Below are 27,268 nucleotides of genomic sequence, written 5' to 3'. Positions count from 1 at the left end.
ATTCAGGGTTTCATTAATGACCTTGCTCAGACCATCTTCTTCTAAGTGCTGGGTCTGAGCTGGCATCAGAAGAGTCAGCTCCCTGTGGGCCATCTGAAGCACCTGTTGTCACCTTGCAGTGCACGGCCTTCTCAGTTCCGTGCTGTGTTCTTAGAGTCTATAACTAACAGGAATATTTTTTTTTCTTTCCCTTAATGTCCCTTTTGCTTCCTAAAATTCTGTTCTTGCCAATCAGAATGGATGGAAGAAGTTGATTTGACAACTGTCCAGGCACTTATCCACTGATAAGTGGCAAGGCCCAGCCTGTCTTTTGTGGTAATGTGTAGCTCACTGAATTTATTCCCTCTTGTCAGGCCTGAACTTGGCATTCACTTATTTTATTATGGATAGTATATGAATGTTAGAACCCTTGTGGATTTATTCATCTTCAAACGTGTATTCACATTTGACTAGATCAAGCTGTAGGTCTCTGCTTCTGGCTTGAGCCCATTCTCAAAAATTATGTGCTTTAAGACACTCTTTGTTTTCTTCGATGTGAAATGGACCTTATTTTAACCTTTTTGCCATTAGTAAAAATCAGAGATAAATGAACTCAGCATCAGGGATCCAGTCCCTTATGGCCAGTTTCTATATTGTCTTCCAGAGTTGCTGTGTTCCAAATCAGTTTTAATCAGAATTGGAAGTATGCACAAAGCTTTGAATGAATAAGTGAGACTTCTTGGGTGATGATTAAAAAAAAAATGTTTCCCATGGGTTTTTAAAATTCATGTATAATATCAGATTGCATTTATGGTATTGCATCTATATGTCACAGGAGTAATTCCATCACTCTAATATTCTAGGTGGGCCTCTTGGGAAGAACTGGATCAGGGAAGAGCACTTTGTTACTGGCTTTTTTGAGACTGCTGAATACCAAAGGAGAAATCCAAATAGATGGTGTGTCTTGGAATTCAATTACTTTGCAACAATGGAGGAAGGCCTTTGGAGTCATACCACAGGTAAGCAATACAGAAAGACTTAACTAGTAAAAAAGTAACTAAGTACATTTTTTCCATTATTTGACACTTGAACTCCATAAATTCACATTTCCCTGCAAAACATATTCCCTGTATATTGCTGTCTTTTTTTTTTTCTGTTATGCAGTCTTTTTATAGAGAGTAAAAGTATTTGTAGAAGTTTGGAATTCTCTGACATACAGTTTTTGAAATATTAATAACTGATAGCTTTTTCAAGAAGATATAAGCCAGAGCCGGAACATGGAGCTTTCGTACTTAGCAACTTTTTTTATTCCTGCCTCAGTGGTCTCCAAGTTAGCAGTCATAGCAGACTGAGAAATGTTTTGCAAGACGTAAAGTATGCTGCCGAAATAACAAACTCTTGGAAGCATTATATAGTGCAATTGAAACTAGAAAGTGTAATGATTGTTGTTTGTTCTTTGAATAGAATGTCAGATTAATCTGTAGCTTTTTTTCAAAAATGTCACTCTTTGATCTGGGTTATAAAGGGTCTTCAGCCTCCTGAATGGTTTAGTATCATTCTATCTGTGTTATTATGCAAAAGGGCTTTTTAATTATGTAAGAAATAGCAATAGTTCCATTTTTCAATGACCTTAATGGAAACCAAGAAATGTCTTTACTGGGACCAAGTCTGAAAGACATGAACTGTATATCTACTAGTATTTGTTTTCATCTCTATGGATATAGTCTCTGTTTTATGATCTCTTTGTACTAATGGGCACTAAGTCCATTCCACTACCATGGTTCTAACAATTCTCTGCTTTTAACACAAAATTAAAATGCCAGGAGCATCTCTGGGTAGATGGACTACAAATCTAACCAGAGAAAATGGCTTGTATTTCCTGATAGATTACCTCTATGGAACATTTGCCCCTTTCATCTAATGAGACACTAAATATTGTAACTGCTAGACAGATGCTTTTAATTCATATGTCTAGACTTTGTCATGGTGCCAGAAGCTTTATCCTGGTTGAACTTTTGAGAAACAGTATTGTTTCTTCAGAAAAAAAAGAGGGATTGTTAGTGGGTGTGAAGATGAAGAAACACTGGGAATACAAGTATCCCGTGGTGACAGCATTAGGCAAGATAACAATGTTGAAGAGCTGGGGACAGAATCTGGTTGTCTAAGAAGCACTGCTATTCAGTTGACTCTCTGTTTCCTGATCCCATTTTAAACTACAATAGTGAAGCTTTTGTTCTTTTTTGTTGTTCTTGTTTATACAGATCTGCTCATTACAGTAACCAAAGCTCTAAGAAATAATTTCAGTTTCATTGGGAATCCTTTTGTTTATCTTACTTGTGATAGAGAGATTTTTGTTTTATTGTATGTTCTATCTAGGGCTTCCCAGGTGGTGCAGTAGTAAAGAAACCGCGTGCCAGTGCAGGGGTTGAAAGTGATGCAAGTTCCATCCCCAGGCTGGGAGGATCCCCTAGAGAAGGAAATAACAACCCACTCCAGTTTTCTTGCCTAGGAAATCCCATGGACAGAGGAGCCTGGCAGGCCCCTGTTCATGGGATTGCAAAGAGTTGGGCATGACTGAGTTACTGAGCACCCACATGTTCTATTTAGGAACCCAAATATGTAAAGCATGGAGGAAAACCAAGTAGGCTAGAGTTATGAAAATTTTTTATTTTGACTTTCTGTCAACATGAATCTTCCAAACTTCCTTTTCCCCTCTTCCATGGCATTAAGTTTTATTAAAAACTAAACAAGAAATACTTTAAGCTATGCCTTTATAAATGTGTGATCATGCTAATAATAAATGTTTCTCATTATACGTGTTTACAACCGTGGATTCTGGGACAGTCTTCCAGTATCACAAGGATGTCTGTAAGACAGAAAGTATTATTTCTTCTATAGTGACATCTTGAGAATGATAAATGAATGCCTAAGAGAGAAAGAGGGCAAACTCCTCAGACCTTTTTAAGATCCAAATCAAGAGATGCTTTTATTTTCCCAACTTTCCTTTAAAAGTTCAGATTAAGTAATTTTTTTTTCTTTCCTAGAGTTTGATCTTTAAAAAGTGGCAAGAAGATATTAAAAATCCAGAAAGTGTTTTTTTTTGCTTTTCCATCTTTTTTTTTTCCTTCTGTCTTCCTGACCTTGCAAAGCCATAGTTCCCCAAGACCTCTGACACTTGAGATATCAGAGACCTCTAGGTCAGTTAGTCACTTGTTTCCAGGTACATGAAACAGGAAACTTTGAACAGGAAACTTTCCTCTCCCTCAAAGTGATCCTGAGACATCAGCTGTGGAATCACAAGATGTCTTTAGTTTTGGCAAGTTCTTACTCTGTGTGTGTGTGTGTGTGTGTGTGTGTGTGTGTGTGTGTGTGTGTGTCTGTGTGTGTTCTTTCCTCCTGTAGCTAGAAATCTTAGAAAAGGTACCAGCGTAGAAAACAGTACATTGTGTACATTTTGAGGTGGCACCTTTTTGAATTTGTTCTGCTTCACCTCTAAGCTCTGAGAGCATGAAGAGGAGACAATGAGGCCTATTGTCAGAGCCCCATTGACTTAGCCAATTGAACACCAAGACTTAAGATTGTTCATTCACCTTGAACCTTGTTTATCACTTAATTCGAGAAAAGCAGAAAAATGTTTATTTTTAGAGCTTCAAATACAAATTTGAAAGGCTGCAAACAATTATTAGGGGATGACTCGGCCTATTCCTGCAGTGAGACTCTTTGATCTGAAAATAATCTGTACCAACGCAGCGTAGTAACTTTTGCTATGAGGGCTATCAGATAGAATCAAATCATGTATCTGTAGAGCTGAACAATGCTATTGTATGTGCAGCACTTCTCATTCAGTTTCACAGTAATTAACAATTTAATACTTAGTTATTAAACTACTTCCACATGCTTTAAATGATAATAAGTACCATGGGTTCTGTACTTAAGGTATAAGATATTGAGGTCTCAGTCCAGCCCATGAGCGTTCAGTGAGAACTCATTGCTTTAAGTCAGGGACCAGAGGAAGAAGCCAAAATGATAAATAGAGGTAATTAAGTGCAGTGGTGGACAATGAGAGAGAATCATTCACATGAGGAGAGAGAGTCCAGCTCCAAGCTCTGTCGTGGCTGCTTCCACCACAAACTGTATCCTTCCATCTTTTGCTCCCGCTGCTGTGCTTTCCTCATCTTCTTAAACTCTCTGTTGCACACAAAGTAAACAGTTTACAGCACCATTCCAGCTCTGTGCTTTGTCAAGTCAAAAACCTTCTACGACACCCCTTTCTTCATGAACAATGTTCAGATCTTTCCATTTGTGGTTTAGGTCCCTGATAATCTGGTTTCAACGGCCCTTCTAGTCAGACCCACCACTCTTCACACCCGGCACTTTTAAGTGTCAGTCAATCTGCGCTTGCTGAGCCACGGGAGATACCTCAGTCTTCTCGCTCATTCCTCTGTCCCTGCATTTCCTCTGTCTGAGATGATCTTTCCTTAGCTGAGTCACTTCGGCATCTCAGAGGTTAACTGCCAGGTAGCCTTTTCTAACTCCTTCCCTTCTCCCTTTAAACCTGACTCTAGCCCCAACTCTCCACTCCCACGTCCCAGTCCCAAGTGGGATCGAGAACTTTGTTTATAAATCTCTCCTGGCACTTCTCTATGTCTTATATTGGAATTATTTATGTATGTATTTAATTTCCACTCAGTATTGTAAACACTTTGTAGACATGCTAGTTAAGGAAACAGATTTAAACACAAAGTCATCAACAATCAGAAGATTAGCAAGAAGGCTGTAGTAGAAATGCAAAATAAAACATAGATTTTTTTTTTTCCTCTTACTGTTTTTTCTATCTCTTATATAGCACATACAATAGCTTGCATGGTAGGAATTCATTGCCCTTATTTTTTGGCTGAGTCATGAAATGCTTGCTGTCATTTCCAACAGGTTGTGGTTCTGCCAGTATCTGTATTTTACTAGCATTATAATATTTGGCAAGTTATTTAATTTCCCTGAGCCTCAATTTCCTTGTCTGTAAAACGGGTATAATGGTAGTAACTACTTTATTGGGGGATTATGAGGATTAAATGAGTAAAGGAACTTCAACTTACTTAAACTACTTCCTGGCATGTGTTAAGAATAATACAATACACTCTGTTGTTCTAGTTACTTTTATTTATAGTTCCTTGAGAATAGGGATCGTGTCTCTCTCATTTATGTATTGGAAAGGAAATGAAGGACTGAGTATTGACAGTTTCACAGAGAAGATGATGATGAAAGTGGGCCTTAAAGGGTCATAAAATGTTTTGGTTTTAGAAAGGTTTGGGGCAGAGAGTTGTGGAAAGGATATTCTAGGATCCCAGAGAGGTATATTATAAGCCACTACAGAGATGACAACTAGAATAAGAGTTGGGGGGGCAGTGCGCAGAGATGACCATCTGTTAGGAAACATTAGGAGAAAGAGGGAGACTGGATTCATACTAAAGTGGTCTAGTGAGGAGTGGATTCAGTCTTCTTGAGCTGGGAGGTAGGTGGTAAAGGGCAGCAGAAGAGTATGTCCCAGCCTGTGGACAGTGGGATTCAGTAGGCAGGACAGGGAGCAGGGAGATGGGCTCAGAAACTCCCTAGCTGTGATGTGTCAGAGCCTGAACTAAAGTGAATAGGACATAGGGCGTTGGGCGTGGAGTGCCGCATTTAATGGAGAAAAGGAAAATGACTAGTGTGGGTATTAGTACAACACAATGGTACTGTTTCTGAGCCTAAAAGTTGGAAATTCGTGGTAATTTGGTCAGATCTGGAAATCATGTTTTGATGTTATTTTTGAAAGTGTGTATTAAAACACTGTAGTGTAAAATTTTGTGAAAAATGACTTTTCAGAAACATAATTTGAACATAAGTAGTCATTATATACAAATAAATGGTTTGTAATTAAAATTATAATTATTTTTATCAACCTTAAACACTTTTGGCTAATATAATTCGCCTACTGCTTGTTACTCGATGTTCCTAAAAGCAAAGCAGCATTTATTTTTAGACATTCTGTAATGCCACCTTAGGATCTTGATTTCTTCATATTGGATGGATTTTAATTGCACAAATTAACTTATAATGGAGTTTTGCAGACATTGCCAAAAGGTGAGAGAGATCACAGACACTGTGGTGCTTATAAGAATTTGGATCACATTTTAATAAAGCTATATATAGTCTTTGTACATATGTATATATATATACACACATATATGTATGTATGAAGGTTATGTATATATATTATATGTAACATTTTATATATTAAAATATATGTAGGCTTCACAGTTTTGTGCTAGTGGTAAAGAGCCTGCCTGTCAGTTTAGGAAATGTAAGAGTCTCGGGTTTGATCCCTAGATCAAAGGTTCCCTGGAGGAGGGCATGTCAATCCACTCCAGTATTCTTGCCTGGAGAATCCCTTGGATAGAGGAGTCTGGTGAGCTGTAGTCCATAGGGTCACATAGAGTCAGACATGGCTGAAGTGACTTCACGTGCTATACATATACATATTTCCCTTCTGAGCCAAAACAAAACAATACTGTATTCTTAAAGATAAGTCATTCCTCCCACTTATTTAATGTATCCTACATTTAGTAACCACAGAAGCCAAATCCTTTTTTGTTTTTCATTTGACATCCAAGACTAAAGCATGATGCCTGTTGCTGTGATGTGTGACCAGCTCCGAGCATTCCACCCAGGCTTGCCATCTCTAGTTGAGCGGTTGAGGAGTGAGCTTCAGGGAAGAGATAAGTCAGGTGGTGAACGATGGTGCTGTCTTTGTTCTTCCTTGAGTCCCAAGTATTGTTCTTTGTAGTGTACATCAGTTCAATTCAGTCGCTCAGTCGTGTCCGACTCTTTTGAGACCCCATGGCTCGCAGCACACCAGGCCTCCCTGTCCATCACCATCTCCCAGAGTTTACTCAAACTCTTGTCCATCGAGTTGGTAATGCCATCCAGCCATCTCATCCTCTGTCGTCCTCTTCTCCTCTTGCCCCCAATCCCTCCCAGCATCAGGGTCTTTTCCAATGAGTCAGCTCTTCGCATGAGGTGGCCAAAGTGTACATACATGACATTAAATAAACATCAAATGTCTGTACATTCTGATTTTCCTACTGCTGAACACTTTCTTGAAAGAGAGGTAGCAGATCATTGTGATTTATAGTTTCAGGTTTTTTTTTTGGCTGCACAATCAGACTGTGCCACCTTGGTCAAACCATATAACTTCTCAGGACTCTGGCTGTTTCATTCATACACTAGGGAAAGGACATAAGTGACCTCCAAGGACGTCTCACCTTTAGAGATGAGTTTGTAGAAACACAAATTTCAGTAGTATAGAAAACAATAAGACACCCACTGGCACCGCTCAGAAACAAGTGAGTGCCAGACGCTATAAGACGAGAGTGGCATGTTTGATTAACTGTATGAAATTGAATTCCGACTGAACTACTTTAATTTTTCTTGAAAGTTAAAATGAAAGCATTGATACTATTTTAGTGCTAGACTGTAAACTGTAAACAAAAGACCTATAAAATTTGTCATGCCACATCACGTTTAGTTGCTTTAGTCGTGTCTGACTTTTTGCGATCCTATGGACAGTAGCCCGTCAGGCTCATCTGTCCATGGGATTCTCCAGGCAAGAATCCTGGCGTGGGTTGCCATGCCCTCCTCCTCCTCCAGGGATCGAATCCAGGTCTCCCTCATTGCATGCAGATTCTTTACCATCTGAGTCACTAGGGAAGCATGGTGTCAATTCCACTACATCTAAAATTTTTGGATGTCCAAAATTGAAAAGTTAGTGTTAGTCACTCAGTTGTGTCTGACTCTAGTAGCCCACCAGTCTCTTCTGTCCATGGCATTCTCCAGGCAAGAATACTGGAGTCGGTAGTCTTTCCCTTCTTCAGGGATTCTTCCTGACCCAGGGATAAAACCCAGGTCCTCTGCATTGCAAGCAGATTCTTTACCAACTGAGCCACCAAGGCTTAGTCTAGCTTCAACAAATAACTTTCTTCCTTCATAATTTTGAATATGTATCTATTTTGCATAAAATTAATATGTAACATGTCGCCATATGTTTGAAAAAGATTACATGTAAAAAATATCAGGCTACTGTGAAGAAGGTGTACCTTTTCTCCAGCTGTTACAAAGAAACATTAAAGCTTTAATGGGCTGTTATTATTATTCATTTAAAGACACTAGGTTTTGTTAGCTATTTTTCCATAAGGAAGAAAAATAATATTTGCTGCACTCTTATCGATATTTTCATAGTTTTACTTCTTATGTTCCCAACAGCCCATTTATTTATTCAGACAATATTTACTGAGCATACACCATGTAAAACCTGTGTGCTAATGACAGGTTACACAGCAGTTATGGTCTAGGAGAAAAGTAAGACATTAAAAACAAAATGCTCCTAATGCATATTTAATTTTATTAATAATATTCACTGTAAGCTGTGAAAGTAAAGTATGGATATTATGATATCTTATATTGAGGCACCTTATTTGGTTTTAAGACTCAAGAGAGATTCTCTGAGGAAGTGATATTGAACTTGAGACCTGAAAAATACAGTTGGCCATAGGAAGAAGACAGGAGATGAGATTCCCATGCAGGAAGGATAGAACATCTGAAGTGAACTGAGGAACTGAAAGAAAGCCAGGTGGCTGGAGTGAAAAAGGGAGTGAAGTGGACAAGGACACTAGATGAGCCAGACAAAGTGAAAGAGGTTGCCCAGTGGTGGATCTGTAGGTCATCTAAAGGGTTTTACATTTTGCCCTGAATGTAATGGAAAACCATTGAAGGTTGTTTGTTTTTTTTTTTAATTAAAAACAATAGTTTACTTTTGACCCTGTTGGATCTTCATTATTGCATTCAGGCTTTCTCTAGTTGCGGCGAGTGGAGGCTACTCTCTAGTTGCTGTTCATGGGCTTCTCACTGAGGTGGCTTCTCTTGCTGTAGAGCGCAGGAGCTAGGGAATGCAGGCTTCATAGTTCCAGTATGTGGGCTCAGTAGTTGTAGCGCACAGGCTTATTTTCCCTGAGGGATCTTCCTGGACCAGGGATCGAACCCATGTCCCCTGCACTGGCAGACAGATTCTTAACCACTGGACTCCCAGAGAAGTCCCCACTGAAGGTTTTTTTAAAAGGTTAATGACATGATCCAATTTATATTGATGGTGATTTCTTTGGTTTCTAAAGCAAGGAAATAGGAAGTTCTTACAGTGTTCAGAGAAAGATGCTGGTGGCTTGAACGATTTGGTAGCTAAAGTGATAGAGAAATAAATGGCTTTGAGATATATTGGGTAAACAATCCACAGAACTGATGATTAATTCCTTTTGGGATGATCAGAGAGAAAGATAAGTCATGCATAACTCTGAATTTTGTGGATTGATAAAATGAAGGGCTTCTGTGATGACTCGAATTGCTAAAACCACATGAAATGTGGGAGATCCGAGTTCTGTCCCTGAGTTGGGAAAATCCCATGGAGAAGGGACCAGCTACCCAATCCAGTATTCTGGCATGGAGAATTCCATGGACAGAGGAGCCTAGAGGGCTACAGTCTGGTTCAGTTCAGTTCAATTCCTGAGTTATGTCTGGCTCTTTGCAACCCATGGATGCCAGGCCTCCCTGTCCAACTCCTGGAGTTTACTCAAACTCATGTCCATTGAGTCGGTGATACTATTCAACAATCTCATCCTCTATCATCCCCTTCTCCACCTGCCTTCAATCTTTCCCAGCATCAGGGTCTTTTCCAATGAGTCTTTTCCAATTTCTTCACATCAGGTGGTCTAACTATTGGAGTTTCAGCTTCAGCATCAGTCCTTCCAATGAATATTCAAGACTGATTTCCTTTAGGATGGACTGGTTGGATCTCTTTGCAGTCCAAGGGACTCTCAAGAGTCTTCTCCAATACCACAGTTCAAAAGCACCAATTTTTTGGTGCTCAGCTTTCTTCACAGTGCAACTCTCACATCCATACATGACTACTGGAAAAACCATAGCCTTGACTAGATGGACCTTTGTTGGCAAAGTAATGACTCTGCTTTTTAATACACTATCTAGGTTGGTCATAATTTTTCTTCCAAGGAGCAAGCATCTTTTAATTTCATGGCTGCAAGTCACCATCTGCAGTGATTTTGGAACTCAAAAAAATAGTCTCTCACTGTTTCCCCATCCATTTGCCATGAAGTGCAATGATCTTCATTTTCTGAATGTTGAGTTTTAAGCCAACTTTTTCACTCTCCCCCTTCACTTTCATCAAGAGACTCTTTCGTTCTTCAACTCTTTCGTTCTTCTTTTCTTTTTGCCATAAGTGTGGTATCATCTGCATATCTGAGGTTATTGATATTTCTCCTGGCAATCTTGATTCCAGCTTGTGCTTCATCCAATTCAGCGTTTCTCATGATGTACTCTGTATATAAGTTAAATACACAGGATGACAGTATACAGCCTTGATGTACTCCTTTCCCTATTTGGAACCAGTCTGTTGTTCCATGTCCAGTACTAACTGTTATTTCCTGACCTGCCTACAGATTTCTCAAGAGGCAGGTCAGGTGCTCTGGTATTCCCATCTCTTGAAGAATTTTCCACAGTTTATTGTGATCCACACAGTCAAAGTCTTTGGCATAGTCAGTAAAGCAGAAGTAGATGTTTTTCTGGAACTCTCTTGCTTTTTTGATGATCCAGCAGATGTTGGCAATTTGATGTCCGGTTCCTCTGTGTTTTCTAAATCCAGCTTGATCATCTGGAAGTTCATGGTTCACATATTGTTGAAGCCTGGCTTGGAGAATTTTGAGCATTACTTTGCCAGCATGTGAGATAACTCCAACTGTGTGGTAGTTTGAACATTCTTTGGCATTGCCTTTCTTTGGGATTGGAATGCAAACTGACCTTTCCAGTCCTGTGGCCACTGCTGAGTTTTCCAAATTTGCTGACATATTGAGTGCAGCACTTTCACATCATCATCTTTTAGGATTTGAAATCACTCAACTGGAATTCCATCACCTCCACTAGCTTTGTTCATAGTGATGCTTCCTAAGGTGCACTTGACTTCACATTCGAGGATGTCTGGCTCTGGTTGAGTGATCACACCATCATGATTATCTGGGTCGTGAAGGTCTTTTTTGTATAGTTCTTCTGTGTATTCTTGCCACTTCTTACTATCTTCTGCTTCTTTTAGGTCCATCCCATTTCTGTCCTTTACTGTGCCCATCTTTGCATGAAATGTTTGCTTGGTATCTCTAATTTTCTTGAAGAGATCTCTAGTCTTTCCCATTCTATTGTTTTCCTCTATTTCTTTGCATTGATCACTGTTCTGTAGTCCACGGGTTCACAAAGAGTCGGACATGACTGAGTGACTTTCATTTTCAAAATAAAGGTCCTGTCTGTCAAAATGGAAAAGCCCAGGGGTAGAGTAGATTTTAAAAAATCAAAAAATATGACATCTCCCCCATTTTGCAGTAACACTGAAACTTAAAAAGATTGGATTCTTGTTCATAGGTACACTTTCCGGGCAAGAGCTGCACTGTCACAGCATCTGCACAAGGCACCTTGCCCTTAACAAACGTCTGTGTTTGCTCTGATCTTATAATACCTTCAGCCTCTACCTGTGGTCCTCCAGAATGTTGGCATTTTTCCATTTGGCCAAAGTAAAATTTCATATTGTGCTGTTCCATTGGATACGTAAGTCCCCGTGAAAGTTACAAGGACCCTGTAGCCCAAATAAAATCCTTTGAATCAGGTCCTGCATAGGAAGAGAAAGCTAAACTCTCAATTCACAGTGTAGGTACTGAGCCTGTGGCTTGAGGGATGGATAGCAGTGCTTGAATCGACAACTGTGCTGCTGAGTGCGAATGGGCTCTTTATGGACCCACTGGGCTGCTTCTGCCCAACCTTTAATCTTTCCTAAGCTCCAGATCAGGAATCAAAACTGGTCTGCCCAGGACCTGAGGCATTTTGCTATGAATCTGAGGAGCACTCTAAAGGTTTGAATGCCAACTCTACAACTACTAACTCAATAACCTTGGGCAAGTCACTTAACTTCTCCCAAGTGTAATTTCTTCATGAACAGCAGTAAGATCTGTCTCATTAAATTTATATGAAGATAAAAAAAGACAACACATGTAAAGAGTCTTATCTGGCTCGTGGTAAGCTGGCCATAGACTCTGTTGTAGCCTCTGAGTTCCTGGTAGAGATAACTTTAGTGAAGTGATGCATTGTCTGATGCTTCATAAACCCTTACAGTTGTTATTTCACATCTTTCTCAATAATGGTAGAAGATTTCATATAAAGAAAATATTAAAAGAAAGTAAGTGAAACACAGTAAATTGCAAAATTCCATTGGCAAGCCTTTGAACTTTAGATACTAAATAAACCTGATTGCTTTAGTAATAAATTGACTGGCATTCTCAGAGCCACTTCTTATTTAATTCTCTTTACTTTATCAGAATCTCTCAATAGCATACATTGTCTGTTCTCTTTAGTTTATTTGGACATTACGTTCATTTACTTGGGAGCTTGGAGGAGGATGTACCAAAAAATATATCCATCACCTCTTACGAGCTCATGAGTCATATATTGTCTATGTTCACTTCTGTAAAGCAATGGAAGCATCCCTTAGGAACTGATTTGATGCAAATTAAGAAATACCAGCATAATTTTGCTGCCTTCTGCAGAGGGTACCTGAGATATTTGGCAACAACCTTGTTCCTTAAGCCATAAATTATGCCCCAGGGAATGAGGTCTCCAATAGGACTATCCTTGAACTTGACTGCAATGGCAAGGCACAGACACCATTCATCTGGGGCCAACTTACCTTCTGTAGTTCCTCACAGATCAGATGGGTGCTGAGCATTCTCTCTGTCTAAGGCAGCTAGTGAAAATTAAATATTCAAAAAATTTAGTGAGCAGCTCTCTTGACTGTGTTATTAACCAAAGGCAAAAGAAAAAAGGTAAAGAAAAAAAATTTTCTGAATGTTAACATCAGAAGTATTTTTCAGTTCACCCATATATACAGAGAGAGACCTAAATAGTATTATAGTTGTTGCATTTCCCAATGAGACAGTAATTTTCTTAAACTTTTTTTTTTTAATTTATACAGGCAGACTTAAGTAGACAGTGATGTAGCAAGCAAGGGTGAGAGCTGTGCAGTGTTCCTTAACAGGAAATTAGATTGTCAATTTGCCACCTCAGCACAATCCATCTTGTCTGCCCCCCTTCCCTCTGTGACATGCAGTCAGTTACACAAATATTTCATTTTCATTCTTTCACTGATTTCTAAGTTGTAACCCTTTCCTGTGCCTGTCTAGTTACACATGTGCCTTGGTTTATAGACCATATGAACATATGTGTTTGAGTGTCTGTAAATTCATACAGTTTCAAAATCCCTTAGGAAGGTAGGATTATAAAAGAAATCCAAGGAAAATACCAGTACAAAATTAGAATTTTGTTGTAACAAGTTCATTATAACTCATAAACATAATTCTTTTTTTTTTGCCACACCGCACGGTATGTGGAACGTCCCTGACCAGGAATGAGACTCGTGTCCCCTGCTGTGGAAATTCGAAATCTTAACCACTGAACCACCAGGGAAATCCTCATAAGCATAATTTTTAACTGTTTAATTTTATATTATATTTGCTTATAATAATATTGCTCTGAATAAAACATTTTAATTTCCCACAACTTAAAATGATCTCAATTTCTTTATCCTAAGGACATGGAAGTTAGATAAGTATTCACAAGGGGTTTCAGATGTAGCTGTAATATTTTAGCATTACTCAGCCGTTAAAAAGAATACATTTGAATCAGTTCTGATGAGATGGATGAAACTGGAGCCGATTATACAGCGTGAAGTAAGCCAGAAAGAAAAACACCAATATAGTATACTAACACATATATATGGAATTTAGAAAGATGGCAATGACGACCCTGTATGCAAGACAGCAAAAAAGACACAGATGTGTATAGCAGACTTTTGGACTCAGAGGGAGAGGGAGAGGGTGGGATGATTTGGGAGAATGGCATTGAAACATGTATACTATCATGTAAGAAACGAATCACCACTCTATGTCCGATGCAGGATCCAGCATGCTTGGGGCTGGTGCACAGTGATGACCCAGAGAGATGTTATGGGAAGGGAGGTGGGAGGGGGGTTCATGTTTGGGAACGCATGTACACCCGTGGTGGATTCATGTCAATGTATGGCAAAACCAATACAGTACTGTAAAGTAAAATAAAGTAAAACTTAAAAAAAAAAAAAAACTAAAAAAAAAAGATAGCAAGCAAATATAAAAATTTTAAAAATTAAAACTGAGTGGTAAGTACATGAATGTTTCATTATTTTAAAATATTTTTTCTGTTTCGAATATTTCACAGTAAAATAAGGCAAATATACAAACATGTTTAGGTTATTCATGCTTTCCTCTCTTTTTTTGTTACTATAGAAAGTATTCATCTTTTCTGGAACATTTAGAAAAAACTTGGATCCCTATGAACAGTGGAGTGATCAAGAAATATGGAAAGTTGCAGATGAGGTAAGGATGCTAACTGAAGTAATTTTGGAAAGGGTTGCTCATATACACACAAGATTGGTTATCATAGCTGAGATCATTTTTTATATTTACCTTTGTGCATGTCGGTACACGTGTGTGTATAAATTTAAAATGGAAAACTCTAATACTGCTGGAACACCCACCTCTTTGGATTAGACTTTTTCTCAGTGATTAATCAGACTCCAGGGCCAGCATTACTTTAGCCTTCCTCCAGAATGTGCATCACTGAGACATGAACTAGGAGAGACCTAGACACCTACAGCACACCAGGATTATTCACAATCCAGAGAAGCTTCTGTCCGTACCTTCTTATCTATTCCCCATCTGGGTTCTGAAGGTTTCCCAGCATAAGAACAAAGCTTTGGTTTGATATGATACACTTCTCTGGAAAGCACAGGTTTAGCAAAAGGGTGATGATAATTTTAGAGGACCAACTGGTGGATACAGTCTTCTCTGGAAGTCACCAGGAGTCAGCTGCCTTCGGGAGCGTTTGTCATGAGCATCTCCATGCGAAATATGATACTAAATGACCTAGATATGGCAAGCTGTATTCTTTGAGATCAGTATACCATAGGAAATACATGGTTTGAAATGGAATCTAAGTTCCTGAATAACAGCCTGTTTATAAGAAACAAGTGGTTCATTATAATTGAAGGTATTATACGGAGGAATTTAGAGTTGGTGGAGAGCATAAGTGGAAATCTTGGCTTGCTTGATAGACACTCTAGCTGTTAACTAATAATTCTTGAAATATAGACATCGTATTTAAGAAAGGAGAACGTAAGTTGTTCTAGTTTATTAAACTTGAGGTTTATGTCCAAAGATCTGAATGGTGCCTGACTACAATTATGGGACTTAAGATCGTTAGATGCAAAGGCCTTCTTAGAGAACAACTTTATCCCATTGTTTCTAACATATTTGGAAATCTTTTTATTCCAAATTTTCTTTCCTTGTCTGCCTCCCTTCAGAGTGGATCTTGCCAGGAGCTTTGAAATGCCCATGAGTTTAAACACTTACCCATTGAATGTCTAACCTTAACATGCCCCTAATAAAATGCACTTAGATTAACCGTCTTCATTATCAAAGTTTCCTTATTACTGAACAAACAGGGTTTTTAAAGAAAACATTAACTAAATTGCAAGTGACACATTTTAATGTCTTTGATGTGACTTCAGAGAATGAACTATAGGAACACAATGTGGTGGGAGAGAAACTTTGAAAGGAAGACAGAAAGAAGACTTTATAAAATCTGCAAGTATTGCCAAGTCACAATAAAATTTAGAGGAAATCAGGGTCATAAAAATAATGTAAAGTTTTAGAAGACATTGTTAAGATTTTTTTTATCATTACAATTCTTTTAATGACATATATTTCAGACATTCAAATAATGTTACAATCTCTAACATATTTTCTTCTTTATGAATTTGAGAACAGTAATAGGTAAAATCCCATCAGCAAGTTTTATCATTTCAAAAGTTTTACATATTCAAATTTTGATTGTCATTGCCAAACTGCTACACAAAATAAGATATACTAATGATACTTCTAACAAATTTTCATTATTTACATTATAGACAACTGAGAATATTCCTGACATTGGTTACTGATTATAATATACAAATTTAACTACCCACCAGAAAATTTTCAAAAGCTCGCAGAAAAACAATACTCCAAATCACAGAAATTCTGTTCTCACAGAAGTATATATGGAAACATTAAAAAAACACATAGCCACTTAAACATTTTATATAAAAATTAACATTCATTTAGATATAAATGAAGCAGGTTTCTACATTTAAGCTTATAACTGCAATTCCATTTCGATATTTTTTTCAAAAAGAAAAAATGTAAAGCAATGAATATATTTTTAAAAAGAAATTATCCTATCTATATCCCTAAAACTAATTTTACATATGTATGTGTATATACATTTACAATATGTTTGTATATGCATATAAATTTTCAGCCAGTACATTTATATAGTATAGCGAAATAACCATTACTCTAAGTTAGCTATGAAAATAACTATGACTTAAATGACAATTCCCTTTTAATCTCTTCCTTTCTTCCTAAAGATAAAAATAAAATCCTTTGGGCATTTTTCTTTGTTAAAAATATGCAATCTAATCTTTTCCTATGAGAATCTAACAATGTGAAGACATGGAGACAATCTATGTATCCTCATGCCCCAAAACTCACTGCATAAACACCCAACTGTAATGATAGACCCAAGAAGGCAGAGTAGAAGGTCAGGGGCTCATCTTCTCCTGTGGACTCCAAAATTACAACTTGCTGCTGAACAACCATTGACAGGAGAATGAAGGATCCCACCAAAAAAGGATACCCCTCATCCAGCAAGATGGCTGGAGGGGCAAAATTACGTTTAGAGTCAAACCCCATACCCGCCAGAGATGCTTAGAGGGCTCAAACAAAACCTTGGGCTCAGCAGGGGATGCCACGGAGTCTGCCCCAGACCTGCCTTTGAGTGAGAGTGTCTCCTGTGGAGGTATGGATCAGCAGCGGCCTGCTGCTGGGGCAGAGGCTCTGGATGCAGCAGGCCTGGGTGTAGCATAAGCACTTTAAATGCCAGTATAATGCCAAAATTTTACCTGTTTAGATTTTCATTTGATCAGCTCATATTTAGGTATATCTTTTTACTGGTCTTTTTAAAATAATTGGTTGTTCATAAAGTTACTGCTGCTGTCCTTGTATTAATGTCATGTATTTGAAGAGTAGTGATAAATTTTTGTTGAAGTAGCCTGAGAATAGAGCACAGACAAGGCAGCAAAAGCCCAGAGAAGCAGAAAATACATTGGCTTACAAGTTGTGGGGTCTGGGTTTAATCCTATATGATTGTTCATACACTTTGCCCAAATAGGACCATTCAGGGATGTGTCCATTACTTACCTGGACAGGAGACTGGGACGAAAGATGACAACCAGGACTGGCCAGGGTAAACTGGGATTGAATGTCACCTCGTCTGGTCCTCTCTGTGACCTTAGTGTGACTTGTTTCTCTAGAGGGAAATGAAGTGAGTTATAGCAGAGAGTTAAACACTTGAATCTTATCCCAAGAGCACCTTCTTTGTAATTCCCCTTTCCCTGAAAGGGAAATCAAAAGAGCTTATGAAGACAATGTCAAGCCAAGAAATACTCTATTCCTACCTTGGATTTGGCCCTACGCTACGTTGTGGAACCTTTGCATATCTGGACTGGATCATGTGAAGCCGTGAGGAACATGCCTAGTTACAAGCTCTAAGACTTGGGAGCAAAGCTGGCGGCCAAAGCAGCTCTTTTACCCTTTGTGCCCTAGGCCCAGACCTTCATCCTGGCATTTCACGCCTTATCATTCAATGGATGAATTTAAAGCAAGTCCAAGGGAGAGAAAGAGTTTTTGTCAATGACCTGGAACTATGAAAGTCTAAATTCCCCAACCCTAAGCCACTGAGGACCAGATAGCTTCTACCTAGGAGCCCTGAGTACCAGCTGTGTAGACCAAGAGAATTTGAAAGGAGGCTGAGTCTTGAGGGAGAAAAACAAAGTAGACCCCTAACATTGTGGACTAATAAATTGGTAGGATTGCTATCAGTTTTCAGGCTAGTATGTATAAGAGGCCCAGCCTAGGGCCTGGCAAGTAACAGTCAGTGAACATTAGCTGTTATAGTCATGCTTTCATGTGGTCTTTACCTGGTCGTCTTTTATATGTTGCTGTTAAACAGAATCCTATTTGTTGTCTTACTCTTCCTGGAAAATATCATGCATCTTCATAGCTCTAACTAACTCCTCTGTGCTGCTGACTCCCAAATCTGCCTGTGTCCAGAGCTCCCTCACTGATGTTTCAGCATGGACAAGCATCTTCTGTCCATAAGTGAGTTTCTTAGCTGCACCAGCCACACAGTTGTCCTGCGTTTCCAGTCTCGGTGAATGGCATCACCAGCTTCTTGTTGCCCAAAGCCAAGATCTGGGGCTCATCCTTGACTCCCAATTTCTCCACCTGTCTCCACCTATTCCGTTCTGTCAAGGGTGTTTCCTGCAAATATCTAGAATATATTCATTTTTCTCTGTCCCCATCTCACACCACTCTTAATTCTTGTGTGAATTTTTGAAATAAACCCCTTTCCAGTTTCTTTCTTACTGGCTCCTTACAGTTCATTCTGCCCTTGGCAGCCTTGCATCTGATTGCTTGTTTCTCCCCTTCTTATGGCTCCTTATTGCCTTTTAGACAAAGTCCACACGGCTCATGGTTGATGTGATTTTGTTTCTGCCTATCTCTAAACTCCCTCCCCAACTGCCCCTACTTACCACGATCCAACTACACTGAATTTATTTGGTTCCTCTAAGGCACCTTGTGCTCTCTGTTCTGCAGAGGCTTTTTCACATGCTCTGTGGCTGGGACATCCTGCTAGCCCTTCACTAGCTGCCCCTCCTCATCATTCAGGCCTCTACTTACACCTCAGTTCTTCCCAGAAATCTGCCCTGATGCTCCAGATATGAGGAGCCCCTCCTAGCTGTCTCCGGTACCTCCATGCCTGTCACGGGGCTTTCTCCACACAAGAGAGAGATTCGCCTCTTAACTTGTGCACTTCCCCCATGGGCTTATAAGCACCTTGAGGGCAGGGATGAGTCTCTGTGGTGTTTCCAGTGCCTAGAACAGTGTGAGGCATGTGGATGGTGTTCAGTGAATATGGACTGAATGAATGAATGCATGATTTGATTCGTTTATTTAAATGAAAAAAAATAAATTGCTCATGTGTAATGGGTCGTAAAGGCAGCCTTGTGATCCACACGGGTGTCACTGTTGGTCATGAGCACGCTGGGGCTTGGCTGGGATGGGTGGTGGGAGCAGCTCCCTCCCTTGGTTTCTGGTTCACAGACTCTTTCCCCACAGTGAGGTGCCCTGATGTTGTCTATCCTCTCAGGCTCCTTCACCCCAGTCTGTTACTCAGTGTTATCCAAACTGATAGAATGGTTTTGGAATGGAGACTTTTTGGTAATTGTTTACTCCTTAGATTGCTTATAAAATAGTTTCTTTCTCTACACATCAATAGTCAGGTAAGCTATTTTAGAGAGCAAGCTAGATAGTAGTGGCCTTTTAAGTTGAAAGTTTGTCCTGGAAAACCTGTAGAGTAGCAAAAGAAATGTCTGAAGGAGTTTACAGAGTCTATCTTTGTAACGACCTAGCAATGGACTTCCCAGTCCAACTACACTTCACTTTCCTTATTATTCTTTTTTTTTTTCATGTTTCCTTGTCACAAGAACAGACTCTTGCTCTATAATAACATTTCAGAGTGCAACAATTGCAAAAGTCAATACTTTGAAGAAAATGCCTGTTCCTTTTCAGACCGTTACACATTTTTTAGTTTGATATGTCACAAAATAAAATTTGTTCTTTGTAAACAGCAGTTTGGAAGTATGTATGATTTATCAGTTCAACCACAGAAAGCTGGCAAATGCTTTTTTCCCTAAAGTTCTTTATATCCACAGACTGTGGATGCTTTAAGTTATTTGCAATGCTAAGTTGGAATGAAAATAATTAGAAATGTTGAGATTCCATATATTTAAAATTCACCTTAGTTTGGACAGACTAAGCTAAAGTTTATATTTGTTTTTAATCTATTGAAAAATGGTTTGTGGCAATAGTGCAAATAACATAGTCAGAATAGACACACACACACACACACACACATATATATGTGCATATGCATGTATGTAAGTGTAGGTATTTATTTTTAAAGAATTCTGCTGTTAAAGATCACTAAATTATATGATTTCTGTAGCAAGTTCCCTTTCAGTCTTTTTTTTTTTTTCTTTTACAATAGCACTTTTCTCTTTGAGCAGTAATTTCCCATTTGTTAGTTTTCTCCCCATCTGAATCATGAGTTCCTTAAGGGCAGAGCCTGGTGTTATTCATCTTTGAATTCCCAGGTCTGCCATAATACCTAGAATTTAATAAACTCCTATTAAGAGTCTATTAAGGAATCTCTTACTAAGCACCAAAAAAAAAAAAAAAAAATCATGAGGTTAATTTAAGCCATTCTTACTGGCACGTGGAGTTGGTAAGAAGAGCTTTGTATCTTTTCAAAACTAATTACTAGTCTGTCTTGCTTCCTATTTTCTCTCTAAAGCTTATCACCATATCAGGCAGGAAACAGGTAATTAATATGTTAAATATTCACTGACTTCAAATTTAAAGTTTTACTAACTTATGTTCACCTTTCTCTAGTGAATATGGTTTTAAAAGATTTTTACTCTACTTGGTAGGGAGTTAATCAGTGAGATAGAAATGTGGGAAAATGCACCCTAGAATGGTCTGCCTCTCCGTCACTCATTGCATAGTTTTGTTCTCTAAATATTAACAGTGCTATATATTTAGGTAGTTGTTCACTGTGTTAAGTTCCATGTGGGTTAAAACTACAGACTTTGTTCAGCTTTTTATCACAGGAAAGTACAGAGTATAACTCACTAAAGTAGCTTTCCCATTGTGGCCTTAATAGATGAGGGTATGAATGATGTGAATCTAAAAGGGGAGACTACATACTGCAAAACATTCTTAGCAAAATCGTAACCCTGTTACTAGGGGCATGATGTAAATCATTAGTATTGTAATACTTCCTGTTAACTTGCTTTCTACGGTAACTTACAACGGGGAAATCTTACAAATCTTGCTGTCATACCTGTGAAGTGTTTCAGTGACCAGGCCTATGACTCAGAATTCCCCAGGTTCTAACAATACTAATAATTAGGGTGGATTAGGTGCTTACCCTGTGCTACACTCTGTGGCAAGATCTTTCCACAAATTATCTCATTTAACCCCCATTATAATCCTCATTGTAGTCTATCCTATTATTTTCCCCATATCTTCCCCATGAGCTAGGTGAGACTTCCAGTAACACCCTCGACATCATCAGCAAAGGAGTGGTGGAGTGCAGACTGAAAGCTACTTGTGTGTGACTTCCAAGCTCTAGTGTTTTATCAGTAGTTTTCTTGATGCTTAATTTGACTTTTAAAAAATTCCCCAATATTTCTGATTCATCTGAAGGAAATACTGACTTAAAGTGTTAAAAAACTTCTTCTTTTATACTTTTTAAAAAGAGGTTTTATAGAATCTTAAAAATGAGAAAACGGAGGTATGCAGATGAAGTGACTGGTATTGGTTATGGTCTATACTGGCAGAGCTAAACCTGGCACCATTTACCATTTGTAATTCATCTTTAAATTTGTATGTAAAAAATCATTCATCAAAGCTGCGTCTGTCTTGTTTGGTCAGCATTCTGGGGCTCAGTGCACATTGTTGAACAAATGGATGGATGTGTTGAGGCTGGCAATGAGTCCAGCAAGGGCACTGAGCGCATGTCTTTATGCTCAGGAAGCTGACAGTCGAACAAGGGAACTTGCACCCCTGCTTCTGGGACTGTGTGCCTGACTGACCTAGAAGCTGATCAGGAGTATTGGGAAGGGTACTCCTTGCTAAGCTATGGCACAGACCTGAGAAGGTCAAGGTGTAGAGGGAGCTATAAGCTGTGTGTTTAGCGCTACTGGCAGTAAAGGTAGAGAGGGCTGGGTTCTGAGTGCCTTATCTGCCATGTGAGAGAGTTCAGTTACTCTGTCAGAACAGCCACTGTAGGTTTTAAACCAGAGAAACAATAGGGTCAAACCTCTATTTCAGAAGGGTTCTTGTGGGGTTTTGGGGTGACAAATCAACTTGAGATCTATAGTATGAAGTTTAAGAGATAATAATGGCCTGGATTCAGTTGTTATTCAGTTTGGGGCTAGTGAGAATGAACAAGATTAAGAAGTGTTTGAAAGAGGCCTGGGGCTGGAGATAAAGGTGAAAAATCATTCGTTTCTCAGTGGTAGTCGAGACCCTAAGAATGAATGAGCTCTTGGAAGTACTGGAGAGCTGGCAGTGAGGAAGACTAATATACAAGGGACAGGAAGAGAGAGAGTTACCTACACATGATAAAGGGAAGGAATGGTTGTGGAGGATGTGGTTTCTCATAAGCCAAGGACTAGATGTTTGAAGAAGGGGAAAAAAGGTTCTGTGGTCTCAGGCAGTAGAGACAATAGATGCGCACTCCTTGTTTAAGATTTCTAGATGACAAAAGGGTAAACATTAAATAATAGCTAAAGGGAAAGCTGGAGGCAGGTGAGGGGTTTGTTTTTGTTCTAAGAAGGGAGAGATGTAGCAGGTTCACAGGCTGAAGCCAATGAAAAGCGCAAGCTGAGGAGAGAAAGAACACAAGTCCTCCAGCTCCTCACTCGAGAGCCCTCATTCACATTCTCAGCTATTCAGATCCCAAATTAGCTTTATGTTTGAGTCTTTCAGAATACCTCAGACTAGTCCCCTTTGTCTAATTAATGTGTTTACATTCCCTGCCATCTCAGAAACTTGTGAAACATTGATGAATTCTCACAGAGTGAGGCTGCTTTAATGAGAAATCCAGTCAAGGAATATTGTCTATAATACATATCATGGGCACACAGTTAATATTTACTGAACAAGCACAGTGATGTGGGCCATCTCTGACTTCATCACTGAACCCATGAGAGTCTGTCTTAGGTCATTATCTCTTTCTGCCTATATTACAGGTAGCATATCTCACCTTCCAATACTAAATCTCAGACTTCCCAAGGGCAGGATATAATAGTTTATGTATCTCTTTAACTCTCAAACACTCAGCAACACTTGGCAAAAATATGTATGCCAGTTCACATTTATTTTAATAAGTGACATGATGGGGCAAGATTCCATTTTTGTTTTATTTTGAAAGAATGGGTTTCTGTATCTCATTTGCACTTTCAACCTATTTTTTTTTTCTATCTAGCTTAAAAAAAAGTCATTGACCCTAACAGAATTCTCATATTCTACCCTAATATCTAGGCACCTTTAAATCTCCAGTTTAAAAAAAAAACTGCTAGTTTTTTTTTGCGAAAGGGGAGAGCTATACTGTGCAGTATAAGGTTGGTTTCCTAACCACTGGACACCAGTGAATTCCCAATATATCACTATTTCACATCCACTAACTTTTACTTCATAGTTTGATCACTTTCTTAATGTCAGTTTTTAAAAATTAATTAATTTATTTTAATTGGAATCTAATTACTTTACCATATTGTAGTGGTATTTGCAATACATTGACATGAATCAGCCATGGGTGTACATGTGTCCCCCATCCTGAACCCCCCTCCCACCTCCCTCCCCATCCCATCCCTCAATGGCTTGCTGATTTTTTTAGTGCTACATTTCATTTTCTATTATGGCAGAGCAGAGAATGGAAGGTGGCATCAAAGACTCTGTTAGGATAGAGTAACTGCATTCTATATATATTATCTTTTCTTTATCTATTGTTATATTATCGTGTCTTCAACTGTGTTATCTGTGATATCTTTATAAACCTTGAACTTTGCCAGTCATCATCTCTTTAAACCCTATTGCAGGACCTGACACAGAATAGGAGCTCACTAAAAATCTCATGAAAGACAAAGTACAGAACTGAAATATTCTGTAGACCAGTGATTTAGAACTGCCAGGATTATACAGTCTTTTGTTCAATTAAAGCCAAGTAGCAAGAATGGTGGTGGTGGAGGGGAGTTGGTATGAAATTTAAACTTTTAGAACTCCTGTGTGTCTTTTCAGATTGTCAGCCTCTTAAGTGTTTTTAAGACTGTAGTACATGAACTATCCCTCCTAAGCACAGGGTTTTTCCTCTTTTCTGCAGGTCGGACTCAGATCTGTGATAGAGCAGTTTCCTGGGAAGCTTGATTTTGTCCTTGTGGATGGGGGTTGTGTTCTAAGCCACGGCCACAAACAGTTGATGTGCTTGGCCAGATCTGTTCTCAGTAAAGCAAAGATCTTGCTGCTTGATGAACCCAGTGCTCATTTGGATCCAATGTGAGTTTCAGAATTCCTGTCATTTACTAATACAGGGAGGAGAAAGAATCATTGAGACCTATTTCATATTGATTTCCATCAGGCCTGTCATGTCTGCAAGCAGACCACCCTCTAGATTTAAAATAATTGCCCAATAGAAAAATTACTACTTAACATGAGTACAGGTACTTATTTCCCAGTATAAGAGCTGTGTTTTCTAAGTATAATTTTAGATTTCATACAAACTCTTCCCCCTTATCATCACATGGTGAAATATTTACACAGGTGTAATTGAATCCTTATGGTTTTCCTTACTGTCCCATTTATACCATAGGAAATATTTATAGCACAAAACAAAGAAATACTAGTGATTATACATAATTAAAAACATATTTATTTGGGAATTTTTTTTCAAACTTTGTGAAATTTTTTCCCAAATATTTGTCCTATTTATTTATGAAAACTTAGAATCTATGCTGTGGTTGGAAACTTGATTGTAGCTGACTCTGTCTCTCAACATTATGTTAAAAGGATTCAATAAAACAGAACTAAATTAAAGAATTAAATTGATAGAACAATAGGTCTGTTATCAAGGATGGAGGCAGATTATTAATGTTCTGTGGTGTTATATATATATGTTTTTTCTAGAACATACCAGATCATTCGAAGAACCCTAAAACAAGCATTTGCTGATTGCACAGTAATCCTCTCTGAACACAGGATAGAAGCAATGTTGGAATGTCAACGATTTTTGGTGAGTGTTTGTAATTTACCTTAGATTTCATCTCTCCTTTGATTCTTGATAACAATCTTCAATGTGGTCATTCCTGCAAGTCATAGCAATGTACAAACTCTTCCTTATAACACATGTCACACAACCATCCAGCTTTACTCAAAATACCCACCTGCCCAAGTTTCTCACTTTGATCTGAGCGACAAGTTGAGGTTGGAATTCAGCAAATCTAAAATAACAGCTTATCACTAAGTTACATTAATAAATTAGAATATCTATACTTATTGAGTCTTTTATTTGGGAATTAAGTCATAAAAAAGACTAAGTCCCAATGCTTTCAGAAACTAAATCTCCCTTGGATGTGATCCAGGCCAGGCCTGGATTGTCTTGCAATCTGATGTATGATTTCAATGCAGTTGGCAAAAGGTTTATTTCATTTTTTAGCCATTATGTGGAGCTCATCTTTGTGCCTCTCCCAACCACCTTCTCTTTGTGCTTTCCAAACTGCCACAGATTCTTTCAAGTGATGTGTACAAATTCCTTTGGGTTTAGTCAGAAGGAAACTCTGGGGATGATATATCTCATCATTTCTATTAAGAATTTTGAGGCTCCTTGAAGTAAATGCTTTTCTTAATGAAGGATAGTTATTACCATCATTATTACTAAGCTTCAAGTGACAAATTAGGGGGCCGACTTGCAGCCTCTTGCCCGCCTGTGATCAGGTTCAGCTTGAACATGTGAAGGAGGCTCACTAAACTCATGCATGTGTGAGTGCCTAAGTCATGTCTGACTCTTTGTGACCGTATGCGCTGTAGCCCGCCAGGCTACTCTGTCCATGGAATTTCTCAGGCAAGCATACTAGAGTGGGTTGCCATTTCCTTCTCCAGGTTATCTTCCTGACCCAGCTGGGTCTCCTTATAGCAGGCGGGCTCCTGAATTGCAGGTGAATTCTTTCCTGGCTGAGCCACCCGGGAAGCCCAGACTCGGGCATACCCTGACCAATTCCAAATTATTAAGCTTTAAATCCACTGTTGAAGACATCCAACTCGTTATGGTGCTGTGGACTGACACTCATTTTTAAAGTTAATACATAAGGGATCTAACATAAATAATACTCGATTTCAAAGCCCACTTAGTTCCTCGAAAGTTCCCTGAAGAAGCACATTGTTTAGTACCGTACCAATTAAAAAAAAAAAAATCTTTCAGCTTCTAAGTAGAAAATTACAGCTAATATCACAAATGGTAGAAGCCAAAAGGATTCAGCAGTGAAAGGAACAGTCCCTGGCTGTTCAAACTATGAGCCTCTGGATGCTGTATTCTTCCTGGCTTTCCTCCTCCTCTGAGCTGGCGCCGCTCTTGCCTTACTGTGGCCCACCCTGCCTCCTTGTCCAAGATCTCACTAATGGCCACTTCCCTAGGTCATAGAGGAGAACAAGGTGCGGCAGTATGATTCCATCCAGAGGATGCTGAGCGAGAAGAGCCTCTTCCGGCAGGCCATCAGCCCCGCAGACCGCCTGAAGCTCTTGCCCCACCGGAACTCGAGCAGGCAGAGGTCTCGGGCCAACATCGCTGCTCTGAAGGAGGAGACAGAAGAAGAGGTGCAGGAAACAAAGCTGTAGAGAGCGGAACAAGTGTTTGCCCGGGACGTCCACACGTGGGAGCTGAAGGAAAAAGTTTCTGCCTCAGAAAACAAGGAGGAATGGTTTTTTTTTTTGAAAAAAGAAGGAAAAATTGGGGTAAGAGGAATTAAGGACACTCCTGTGGGTCCGGATCCATGGCTTCCTGGCAGTGGTCAAATTGTGTGAGAGGTACTTCAAATCCTTGAAGATTTACCACTTGTGTTCGCCAGTCAGCCTTCCCTGAAAACTTTTTCCTTTGGTGGTCACTGAAAAAGTGGCCGTAAATGTCAGCCAGATTAATTCTTCAGCTTACTGTTTAGTCAGACTTTCTCATTTGTAATAGTAGAGAAGAACTGTAATTATACTATTTAGGGATACAATTAAGTAGTGCTAACTGGAACTTGAGTGGCTTGTATCAGTTTATGTACCTTCTTCTCTACTCTCTCCATGATATTTTAAAACACAGCTATATTGCCTATTAAGGATTCAGACAGTCCTATTTCCCAGCAAGG

The 27,268-nt window shown here is 39.0% G+C and overlaps 1 protein-coding gene across 1 annotated transcript in view; it reads left to right on the top strand.

Annotated features, from left to right (window-relative positions):
* Positions 1–26,756, top strand: part of CFTR (CF transmembrane conductance regulator) — a 181,152-nt gene extending 154,396 nt beyond the window's left edge. The window contains exons 23-27 of the mRNA XM_052638971.1: positions 843–998; positions 14,427–14,516; positions 24,253–24,425; positions 25,053–25,158; positions 26,556–26,756. Coding sequence (XP_052494931.1) covers positions 843–998; positions 14,427–14,516; positions 24,253–24,425; positions 25,053–25,158; positions 26,556–26,756 — 726 coding nt within the window. The remainder of the gene's footprint in view (positions 1–842; positions 999–14,426; positions 14,517–24,252; positions 24,426–25,052; positions 25,159–26,555) is intronic.
* The last annotated feature ends 512 nt before the right edge of the window (positions 26,757–27,268 follow it).

This window comes from Budorcas taxicolor, chromosome 4 (assembly GCF_023091745.1).
Source record: "Budorcas taxicolor isolate Tak-1 chromosome 4, Takin1.1, whole genome shotgun sequence".
Classification (NCBI taxonomy): domain Eukaryota; kingdom Metazoa; phylum Chordata; class Mammalia; order Artiodactyla; family Bovidae; genus Budorcas; species Budorcas taxicolor.
Note: the sequence above shows the minus strand (reverse complement) of the source record. Positions and strands in the feature narration are given on the sequence as shown.